The sequence below is a fragment of the Hippocampus guttulatus genome, chromosome 3 (genome assembly GCF_054856545.1).
Source record: "Hippocampus guttulatus isolate MCC_2025c chromosome 3, RoL_Hgut_1.0, whole genome shotgun sequence".
NCBI lineage: Eukaryota > Metazoa > Chordata > Actinopteri > Syngnathiformes > Syngnathidae > Hippocampus > Hippocampus guttulatus.
The window spans coordinates 13,887,652-13,899,532 of NC_141263.1; the positions used below are offsets into that span (position 1 = coordinate 13,887,652).

The following is an 11,881-nucleotide window of genomic DNA, read 5'->3' on the forward strand; positions in this document are numbered from 1 at the left end:
TCATTTCATGTGGCCCGCGAAAGCAAATCATGTGTGTCAATTTCCATCACCCTTGCTAAAGTCTCTACCAAAATTTCAAATTATCATGTGTAATAAATAACGTTGAGATTTTGCAATAATTTTGTTATGGCGTTTACACTCACTTGAACAAGTATTGAACAAACAACAAACAAATAGTTGAGTGATTTCAAAACAAGTAATCCATGAATTTGTTGTGTACAAGTAATATGGTGAGATGATTAAATATTTATTCAGTTTCGCTGTCGTAACAACCATACGAGGGAAGATGTAACTCCGAATTGGCTTGCGAAAAAAATGGTTTGACACCTCCGAGTGAAGCTGACTGTGTACTGTTTAACAAATACATTTCAAATTTGCGGCTCGGCTAATGTATGGATGGATTCGGGTTTATTTGTTTATTTATTGTCAATTGATATTTCACTATGACAGTATGGACAAACTAACATTCAACTACACACATTGAAAATTATGAACGATGACGAACATAAATGATCTACTCTGCAACTAGGTACTGTTTCAGGCTCCCCTGATGAAAGACAAGTCACTGAAAACATCAACTATTGGTCAAGTTAGTGTAGAAAGGGGCATGGTAATAAAAAAAAAATGTTTGCAAAAATTTTTGCAAACTTTATATTTAGAAATTTTGGTTGACATTTTAGCAGAGTAATGGAAGTTAATGCACACATTTGCTTCCGTGGGCCACGCAAAATGAAGTTGCCTGCTGGATCTGGCCCAAGAGCCTCCAATTTATAGTACGGTACAGGTACTGTACTGTGGAATTTTTATTCGACCCCAAACTAGGCACTTTATTGTGATTTTGACAGACTCATACATGGGTCTGAGTCATTTTCTTTTGTTCAAATATATTAATGAAATTATGATTCGAAAAGTGAAGTGATATCAGTTAACAATTATATTTCCACTAATTTCATTGAGACACGGTCTTTTACTTCTGCCTCCAAAATTCCGACGGTCTCTGAACGCCCCCATTTGATGGCTTTCAAGTGCTTTTGCGCATTCGCAGATCCTTCAACACGCAAAACCAGGACCATCATGGCTGATGTAACAGTGGCGGACGGCGATAACCTCAGCAAAAAGTGAGTTTTATGCGTTTTCCATCTGATTTAACGCGTATGGCGTTCGGTTTCGTGATTCTTAGCCGTATTTGCTGTCATGCAGATGACAAGTACTGGTAGCAGACGTAAAAGCGCATAAGAAAGATAGTGAAACTAATTTGCCACACGGAGGCATGCTGGTAGCCTACATTTCCCAGATGTCTGTATTCTTACGTCAGTGGGAAATGTAGTTTTTTAAATTATGATTACCCCACAATAATGGTGTATTTTGTGAAGGAATCAAACTACAAGCTCCACAATGTCCTAAAAGAAAGGTCGTCCACACGCCGACTGGGTAAATCTGGGACTTGTGCTTTCTATCTTTTTTCCTTTGGAACATTAGAACATTCTTATTACGATAATCACCGTATAGGACATAAGACGAGATAGTATTTATTGGATTAACGTTTTCCTAAGGTTGTTTCTGACCTCCATACGATATGCTAGCAAACTCACAGGCACGTGCTAGCTATCTGTTAAAAGAATTCGTTTTTTGGGTGTGTACTGCGGTTGACTTTCACGAGAAATAGCCTGCACATTCTGTTTTCGCAATTTGTCAACCCATTTTTATAGTGTCGTCCAATGCGTATCTTGCTCATCAATGTTTTCTGTCAAATATCACTGACAGGCACGGCTTTTTAACAACCAATTAAAAATGTTTGCCTTCTCTATATCCCTTATAGCAGTTAATAATCGATAGTTCTTTTTGTTATTTTCATCTTTCTTGCTTTTGCTTTCTTGCTTGCGCTCTTTTTTGTCTTGTCTTTGTTTCTCTTTCGCTTATTGCTTTCTTTCTTTCAGTTAATATGAGCCTCTTGTATGGGTGAGATGTCAGTTGAAGGTTAAAACGGGGAGAAAAGCGACTTCAAAAAAGAAATGCACAACCGAAAGGAACATTGGAGTGACTGTGTTTTTGGGTCATTTTTGTATGATTTCATTCTAGTTTTTATTGTTATTTTTGTATGTAAATGCTGTCAAGAAATTTACATACGTGCTGGAGCATTTCCCAGCTGACATCGGGCAGTCGGCGGAGTACACCCTGGACTAGTGTAGTTGCCATTTGCAGGGCACGCACACTATTCACGCACAATCACACTCAAGGATAATTTAGAGCGTTCAAATAACCTACCGTCGTGTTTTGGGAATGTAGGAGGAAACCGGAGTATCCGGACAAAACCAATGTAGTTAAGCAAACTCCACACAGGAAGCCCAGATTCAAAACCTCGACATGTGCACGGTGTGGCAGATGTACCAACCAGTCGCCCACCATGCCACCTGACTGTAACATGGTTCTGAAATATAGGACAATGAAAAAAGTATTTACGTTATGATTCAGTTGTATTCTCCATGAAAGTCAAGTAAGAATGCGACTTCATTAAATGTGTGGGTGGGGCAACAACATTTATAAATGATAAAATGCAAATTTTTGAGACTTCAAAGTTAAATACAGCTGAGCCTCACAAATGCACTGTTTAGGATTTAATTCAGACGTGCTCAACCTTTTTTGACATCTACTTATCAAGCGGCCAACCTGCGATCAACTCCTTAACGCACATGTACGAATACAGGCACGCCCACGTGGGTAATAAGCATGCACACATGTATGTCGGTGAAACAGAAAAATCAACTAAATACAAGACTAGAGTGAATTATAAAAATATGAAATCACTGACTCTTTTAGTAGGAGACCTGACACCGGGAGACAGGAATGCACTTTTGTAGCGTGTTAAGCGCAGAAAGAAATATGATTACCACCTCTGCTTGCTTGTAAGCCTTGTTTGTATTATTATTATTATTATTTTTGTATATACATATGTCTTTTCTCCAGATTGCTCTTCTGACTGGTGGCTCGGCATGCTTTGCCTGGTCAGGGCAGTCAGGCAGCAGCTGTGCCAAGCCTTTGAAGTCAGGGGACTATGGCCTAAACATGCACATCCATGTACAGCTGCTGTGCCTGCCCAAATTTATGGGAACCGTTGGAGAGGTGACAAAAGGTTGGTGGCTTTTCCTTTCAAGAGAGAATAACAACCAACCTTTTGTCACCAGCAAGTTGTGGCTTTCTTTCTATTGTCCACATCGGTCAGTTTGCCTTTTAATATGCGGTACTAAACTTACACGGCTCACAAAATATTATTTTTGACTTTGAAACATAAACTACCAAATGAAAGATTAGACTCTTTTCTTTCATTACCATAAAGTTTGTTTCTTCCGAAATCCATTTTTCTGTAACCAGCTGTTGAACATCGTTTTAGTTCACTCAAGACTCCTATTTTGGACCCCCAAAAAACGCAGAAAACATGTCTTGTGTCAAAATATATTTTATGCACGGCAGTGACTTCAACACTAATAGTTTAGTGACGCCTCAAACCTTTGAACAGTCCTTTCCATCAGTCATTTCCTGCAAAAATCGGACTTTGGTGGAACCATGAGTTGGGCACTTACGTTGTTAGCGTTACGATATGACAAACGTTCACTGTTTGCACACTATTTAGTGTAGCAGCAGCAGTAGTAGTGTTTAGTAGTGTGTGTCTGCCTTCATGTGCATGCAAGCATGTGTGTGCATCTGTCTACGTGTGGGTCTCTGTCATCTTTTCTCTCCTTTGACCCTTTTATGTAGTACATTCAACGTGACAAACACTTAGATCAATCACAAGCTTCTTGTTTTGATCCAATTTCTAAAGCTTCCGCTGCACCGTTTTGAAACACGCTGCCATCTTCTGGCCATAATTTTTTATTTTATTATTATTTTTACATTTATTAGTTTAATTAATGATCAAATCAGTGCTGGACAAAACTTCTCCAAAGCCCATTCCTATTTAAAAACCAAATAGACAAAAAAAATAGTTGACAGTTCCCGTGGCTGGTGCTGCTCACTAGGCTTCTCGTTGACGCCATTTCATGTCAATGACAATAGTATCGCCCAGCCTTGCAGACATGCATGTATTTTTTTATCCTCTGCAATTAAACAAAATAAAAACTGTTATTGCAGTTTACCGAGTCACTTATGACCTTTGTCTACATGTCTGTCCATACTGCCCCCTTAATGACCAAGTGGTGCACTGCAGAAGGATCTGCAATAACTAAGATCATGATGCACAAACTGTTTAATGCTTTATATGCTAACTATGTTATTATCAAATGTTTCTTAAAGTACAATATTCTGGTATTTATTCAGAACAGAGCAATAATTTGGGGGAGAGGTGGAGGGTTAGAACGTATCAATGGTATTTCCATTTATTTCAATGCGGAAAGATGCTTTGAGGTACATTCATTTTGCGTGAAGGTTAGAATAGATTAGTTTATTTGAAAGGAGATTGCACATATAGCACATTTGACAATAAAGTAAAACATGGTTTAAAAAAGGTTAGAAATTTGTATTTTTCATCTGTAGTCCCTTAACCGTGATATGGTTAATACGTAAGAATAATAAAAGACTAGACAAAAAAGAGCGTGTTCACTGGACCAATTAAAATCAAAAGTCAAGACACCACTTTGCAGTGGACCCCAGCATACCTTTCCAATATTTTGTTGTGTTTTGCAGAAGGGCGTTGAGGGTAATGCAGCCCCATTTTACTCGGCTTATTAGCGATATGCATCGCTGACTATTCAAGGATTTTTATTTTTTTATTTTTCAGTATTTTTTTTTCCTGATTCAATTGAATGTGCCTAACTAAATTGCTGAGTTTTAGGCACCCTGGTCCCTATCCCGAGCATTGCAGGCGTCTGCTGTACTCAGTTGTATAAGAGGCAATGGATTATGGTAATAGTACCTACCGCTATCTAGTGGTACAGCATGGCATAGATAGATGACCAAGATACATTTTCTGGATTTTCTTCTCAGTGTCACTGATTGCGTTTCACCTTCTAACCAATAACTGCTTTGATTCTTCATGTCTTACCAGTGAGCTGAAGAGGAGACTAAAAGCCGAGAAGAAGGCTTTGGAGAAAGAAGCCAAGGCCAAAGAACAGGTGCAGCTAAAGAAGGAATCCAATAACGGCACACCATCAGACATTGCTGCTATAGATGAGGAGACACTCGACCCAAATGTGAGATTCTTGGATGAACGTTGGCATTTACCCTTCATTGACTGAACACTATTTACATTGTTTGCCTCCACATGCAGCAATACTACAAGATTCGCACACAGGCCATTCAGGAGCTCAAGGGTAGCGCTGAGGACCCGTATCCACACAAGTATCACGTTGACTTGTCGCTCACAGAGTTCATTGAGAAGTACAATTACCTACAGCCAGGGGAACAGCTAAGGGATGTCGTTCTCAATGTGTCAGGTATTGTGATGCTTGAAACCATTAGAAATGATTGGATTTGAGTGACTGTATAAGGTGTCGATAAGTGTTTATTTCTTGTCTTGTGATTGGCAGGCCGCATCCATGCCAAGAGGGCATCCGGTGCTAAGCTGCTGTTTTATGACATGCGAGGCGAAGGCACCAAGTTGCAAGTTATGGCAAACTCCGGGTACTGAATGATTGAGTAAAACATTGTCAAAATAATCCCTGTTGCCTCAATATTATGTGTATGTACATTTATTGACTAACCAATTAACTGCCAGACATCGTCAAAGCAGAGTTGCCTGTATTGCCAGCCATTTTAGAACATTTCCACTGCCATTTCGCGACAATTTGAAAATGGTGTTCTGTGACAACATAAGCACCAAACTTGACAAAAACAAAATGTAGATTCGTCTTTCACTAAGAAAAAAAACGTTTATTTTTTCCCCAGTTTTTAGCAGTAGAACATGGGCGCTTTCACTCAAAACATTGTTTTCTAACCAAAAAGTAGAGGGGAAAACCTGGGGTGAAAAGAAACATGTCAAGCAGAGCAATGACTTTGGTGCCCGTATTTGTTGCTTTTGAAATATATATTGTAATTTTTTAATTTATATATATTTTTGAACGTGGTGTTCACCATTCATGCCATCCTTTGTCATGATTACAACACAATTTTCCCGACCTACCACGATACATATTCTGTTTATACCTTACATACGCACTCCATCCGACCAGCACCAGGATTTTTTAAAAATATAACAGTGCTTTACAATCCTGAATTTCACAGATAAGATGGGTGAGCCCCTCGTCCACGCTTACCAATTCAAAAATGTCCTTGACCTAGATCCACTTTGACAGCTGACAAGTATAAACGTCCATGGCGATGAATGACTTAGTTAATGCTGCAATATGAACTAAGATCACAGTAGCAATGTTGTCCTCTCAAGAATCATATCCAGTACATAATTTTTTTGTGCTTTGGTTATCACAGGTGTTTAAACAACAGAAGGCAAAGTCATGTATGCTCATACTTCATGATAGATTTAAGAGGTAAGATGCTGTAACGGTGAATTTTTCCTCACTCTTGTCAGGAACTACAAGTCTGAGGAAGACTTTGTGACCATCAACAACAAGCTCAGGCGCGGTGACATCATCGGTGTCCGTGGAAACCCCGGGAAGACTAAAAAGGGGGAGCTGTCCATCATCCCCATCGAGATGACTCTGCTTTCGCCTTGTCTCCACATGCTGCCTCATCTCCATTTTGGACTTAAAGACAAGGTAATACCATTCCCTATAGGACACTATGTTATTGTCTCACGAGGATTCGAGGCTCGCTTGTTTAAAAATACAGTGGAACCTCAGTTATTATTATTTTCATATGTTATGGGATTCAAATACTTTACCTCAAAATGTTGTCACACACACTCAGTCACAGATACTGTATTGAATGTGAGGCTGGGAACTTCGCCAAACATTGACAACTATTTAAAAAAAATCATTGTATTTATTTTATACGACAGAGACTGTCATGGTTATTTTTGTTAATACGTATGGGTTTCATGAACAGATTAATTGGATGTACACTATTTCCTAGAACAAATACATTTTTGTAGCTTCAGTTTTAGTCTGACCTTTGAGAGCAGATACGGTAATCCCAAAAACGAGATAACATTGTACAGAATGTGTTCAAGTCCAAGTGTGATTTTGAAATTCATACTTTGGTTTTACATCTTATTTATGCATTTGCAGACCTTGACCTCTGGATTAAACAGAACAATTGATGATTGTAAAGATGTGTCACTGCAATGGTTTTGACTGAGATGACTCATAGATTAAACATCACCCAAGTCCCTAAACGGTAGCCCAAAAAAAAAAAAGTTGGACTCACCCAAACCTAAAATTGGAAGAGGCAATTTTTTTCACATATCTTTTTTCCCCATCTTTTTTGTTCTTGTCATGGCTCTCTCAAAGGAAACACGATTCCGTCAGCGTTACTTGGATCTCATCTTAAACGACTACGTGAGGCAGAAATTTATAACACGAGCCAAAATCATCACATACTTGCGGAGCTTCTTGGACCAGCTAGGATTTTTAGAGGTAAGGGTTTGACATGCTTATCACAACCAATAAAATATACTTTTTTTTCCTCCTCCATTTAAAAAAAAAAAAAAAATATATATATATATACTGTATATATATTGTTTATGTGTGAAATTGCATTCCAACTCATGCTTGCTGTCGTTTTAAGATTGAGACGCCAATGATGAACATCATTCCCGGTGGAGCAGTGGCCCGTCCATTTGTAACTTACCACAACGAGCTAGATATGAACCTATATATGAGGATTGCTCCTGAGCTTTACCACAAGGTAGTGTACAGAATTTTGGGAGGCAAACAAACATTTTAAATGGAGCGCATCATCAGTTTACCGTTAAATTATTGTTTTCTCTTGAATGTAGCCGCTTAGCCCTGAGTGGATTTTAGACATTCTTAATTATAAACTGTGCATTCTACCTATAGATGCTTGTTGTCGGTGGGATAGATCGAGTGTATGAGGTCGGCCGTCAGTTCAGGAATGAAGGCATCGATCTCACTCACAACCCGGAGTTCACCACCTGTGAATTCTACATGGCATATGCCGACTACCACGACTTGATGGACATAACAGAGAAACTTCTGTCTGGTACGCAGTAAACCGCTTGTGTGGGGTCAACAAAGACTTCAATCTGTCTTGCTTCATGTTTTCCGTGAGGCAGTCTGTTTCAAAGTGCTGTAGACTGTATGCATACATAATGCTGTGCAAATGCTGAGGGCAATGATGGCCGCACACGCATTTGGAATTTCTGTGAAATTTCAAGTAGTAATTAAGGCTGAATATCCTGGAGGTCCATGTGCTCATTTCTGATGTAATGCCTATATCCTGTTTACATTACATTTCGAGTCACACGTCACTGCTGTGGCTTCCTTATTCATCAGTCAGGGAGCTTCATTCTGTCATGTCGCACTATGTGGAGTCAACCTACTCGGGAGAACTTGATTTCCCCAACACACAGGAAGATTTTTGGTTGTAAATAATAAACACGTTCAATATTTTGACCCCTTTTTCATTAGACTGTCACATCACTATCAGGTCAAGAACAAAAATACTGAGTCTGTTTTGTGTTTTCCTTTCAGGGATGGTGAAGCACATCACGGGAGGTTACAAGGTGACCTACCACCCTGATGGTCCAGAAGGAGAAGCCCATGAGATTGACTTCACTCCACCGTTTAGAAGAGTGAGCATGACACATGACCTTGAGAAGCTGATGGGAGTTAAATTTCCTCCCACTGACAGTTATGACAGTGACGGTAAGATTAGGATACAATCTGATTTGTTGTTGGTATTGTTTTTGTTTTATGCGATTGGCACAGGGATTATCCAGAAATGATGCCCATATGACTTTTTTCCATGAACTCTTTAGAGACACGTAAATTCTTTGATGACCTGTGTGCCCAGAAGGGAGTTGAATGTCCTCCACCCAGAACAACTGCACGCCTACTTGACAAGGTACTTTATTTACTTTATTAATTATTACATATGACTTGAAGCACTCTGTTGTTTCTCAGCTTGTGGGAGATTTCCTGGAGGTCACCTGTATCAACCCCACATTCATCTGTGATCACCCACAAATCATGAGCCCCTTAGCAAAATGGTGAGGGGAGACATCACGGCTCAATTCTCTCAAAGACGTTTGCAAATGCCCCTGCCTGACAATTGAAATGGTCCTTTCCAATAGGCATCGATCAGAGAAAGGCCTAACGGAGCGCTTTGAACTCTTCGTGATGAAGAAAGAAATCTGCAACGCCTACACAGAGTTGAATGACCCCATTAGACAGAGGGAGCTTTTTGAGCAGCAAGCCAAGGTGTGTAATGGACTTTGTAATATGGTGCAGTGCTATGTTTTCAACTCACAATTGGCGTTGCAATCGAGAGAGAGAGAGGGTGACACACAACGATCAGGTTGTTAAGCAATTTAATAGTGGGGCGCTGTTAAGAGATTTATGACCCGTCAAAGTGGTTGGTGTTTGAAGAGAGGTTTGGGTTTTCTGTGCCTTTTCCAGTATGCATCCATGAGAGCGAGCAGCATTGCCATTTAATGTGTTTGTTGGTTAAGTCCAGCTGGTACCGATGGACGTGTGCAAACATTAGCATTAGCTTGCACTAAATTGGCCTGGCATTTAATGTAATTCGTGCCTGTTTGGCACGCCTCTTCACAACGGTTATTACCACTCCTAGTTGAAGTTTACTTTCAAACTACATATAAAACAGAGCATTACATGTTGTGTAATCAAAACAACCTCATACGTTTTTCTTTAGAAAGACCGCAAGCTTAATGCAAACACACTATGCAAAATTCCATAGATGGGCTGATGAATAGCATAAATGTAGCGATGTTATAACCTTTTTGATTCATGGTTATTTGAATACAAACGGAGCAACACACGTAGACAGAAATGCTACACTTGTGACCTTCTGTTAACTTATTTTATTTAATTGTTACTACTGTATGATTTTCTAATGCACAATATTGTAGGGTTTTATTTGTTTTAATAATACACCATTTGGGTTGCTTTTAATGAAGTAAAGGACGTTAACCCCCTTTTTTTCTTTTTTTTTTAAATGAGTAAATGTTCAATCGCAGTTCAGAGCAACTGTGATGACGTTTTCAGTCGACAGCAAGAGGCAAAATGGCTCCCTCCAGAAATGGCTAAGAACGAGTGGATTTTACTGCTTAACTCAGATTCCACAAACACACGGTGAATCAAAATGCCATGTTTAGCTTAGTGAAGGTGCATATTAACATATTATTCTAAAGAAAATTTGGGGGTTGACTTCCACTTGAAAGTTGAAGAAATGGAGCTCTACTCGTGGTAAGTGCCTGATAAGAAAATATTTCCCCCCAATATTTTTCAGGCCAAGGCCGAGGGTGACGACGAGGCCATGTTCATCGACGAGACCTTCTGCACAGCACTGGAATATGGTCTCCCACCAACAGCTGGATGGGGAATGGGCATCGACCGTCTCACCATGTTCCTCACAGACTCCAATAACATTAAGGTAATGCAGTGAAGAAATGCTGACACCCATTTTTGACTCCATAACCGCACAACCTCTCTGATCTTAAATCAATCTTTTTGACAAATTCTTGAAGGCGATCATATTTTATGAAAAGACTAACAGTTTAATTATGCGTTCTTTCTCAGGAGGTGTTGCTCTTCCCAGCCATGAAGCCCGATGACAACAAAACAGGCGTTCCTGCAGAGGGCACCTCTGTGTAACGTACTTACCCGCCCCTCCTTGAAGAAGGCCGGAGAAGCATTTATGTCAGTGGTCAATTGTGAGATCTGCCGAGTTTTGTTTTTAATGATGTCAAAGGCTGCGTTGCTCAATTACTGATACAGATTGTCTGCATTTTGCAAGACTAAACGTTGCATCATAAAAAATATTGTTTCATTGAGATTTTTTTCACGTTCTGTGATCATGTTTGTTGGGTCTTACTTGTTTGTCAGCAAGTATACATTTTAATCTTCATTTTCAACCGGACCCTCATGGTTTGATCAGTGACTCACATCCTATCCACCACCCTTTTGCAGATCAAGATGTAATGTTTCAGAATATCCTTCAATTTTTTATAAAGTAGTCAATTTGTTGCTCAAGTCTGACTAGTCTAACTTTGATATCTGGAGTTGAAGCATCGAAATGTAATTGAAGCACCTGTTGTAATATTTGGAGTCGTCACGATACTGCAATCTCTCCTGTCGTCATGTCTGCTTATGTTTGCTATCATCGACAGACTCCAAAAGTCAGACCTTTAATGCATCTGAATAAAGCGCTTATGAATATTTTTGTCTTTTAATTTTTTTTTAAATACTATTTAAAATAATTACTTATAACAACTTATTAGTGCCTCATCCATTCCTGGTTCAATTTGAGCATTATTGTACCTTACTAAAATGGGAATTTTGCCGCTCAGCATATTGTCAAGAGAACCAATGGTCATCCTTGAGCTTATGGTGCCCTATGTGAGTCCCCCTCAAAGTTTTTTATTACAAATTATATAACGGTAAGAATAGATCAACAGTCAAGTATGACAACAAGGAATCCAATACAATTCACAAATGTGTTTTCTTTGTCTCTCGCTAAAATTGGTCACCGTCTTAGTGACTAATAAGCAAGTGATATTATTGAGAATTGCAAAACTAATCTTACTGTCAATTACCGTTTTTTTAACAAGAATGTGATGCAATCAAACGTCAAATTGCACTCCTGATGTGTTGATCCTTATGTTTTCAATACATTAACTATATTTCCCACCATTTCCGCAAGAATTCACCCCCCCCAACACCTAAACACCCCCCCCCCCCCCCACGCCGACTCTTGTGTCTTAGAGGGCTATTCCTCAAAGGGGCGCACA

General features: G+C 39.4%; 1 protein-coding gene across 2 annotated transcripts; it reads left to right on the forward strand.

Moving 5' to 3' along the window:
- The first annotated feature begins 1,011 nt into the window (after positions 1-1,011).
- Positions 1,012-11,309, forward strand: kars1 (lysyl-tRNA synthetase 1). 2 transcript variants are annotated; one of them, XM_086107082.1, is made up of 15 exons: positions 1,027-1,118; positions 2,965-3,130; positions 5,039-5,183; positions 5,261-5,426; positions 5,520-5,613; positions 6,518-6,704; positions 7,398-7,523; positions 7,675-7,794; positions 7,947-8,109; positions 8,601-8,774; positions 8,888-8,973; positions 9,033-9,118; positions 9,203-9,329; positions 10,381-10,524; positions 10,671-11,309. In XM_086107082.1, the coding sequence occupies exons 2-15, from the start codon at positions 2,991-2,993 to the stop codon at positions 10,743-10,745; spliced, it is 1,833 nt and encodes a 610-aa protein (XP_085963208.1). In that variant the 5' UTR covers positions 1,027-1,118; positions 2,965-2,990; the 3' UTR covers positions 10,746-11,309. The 2 variants fall into 2 exon arrangements, with proteins under 2 accessions (XP_085963209.1, XP_085963208.1); XM_086107083.1 differs by lacking the exon at positions 2,965-3,130 and having other exon boundaries at positions 1,012-1,118.
- Positions 11,310-11,881: the final 572 nt, after the last annotated feature.

Coding starts and splice junctions, on each gene's coding strand:
- kars1 (XM_086107082.1), top strand. CDS start 2,991: ATGCTTTGCCTGGTCAGGGCAGTCAGGCAGCAGCTGTGCCAAGCCTTT. Junction 5,614..6,517: donor CAAGTTATGGCAAACTCCGG/GTACTGAATGAT, acceptor CACTCTTGTCAG/GAACTACAAGTCTGAGGAAG. Junction 10,525..10,670: donor CAGACTCCAATAACATTAAG/GTAATGCAGTGA, acceptor GTTCTTTCTCAG/GAGGTGTTGCTCTTCCCAGC.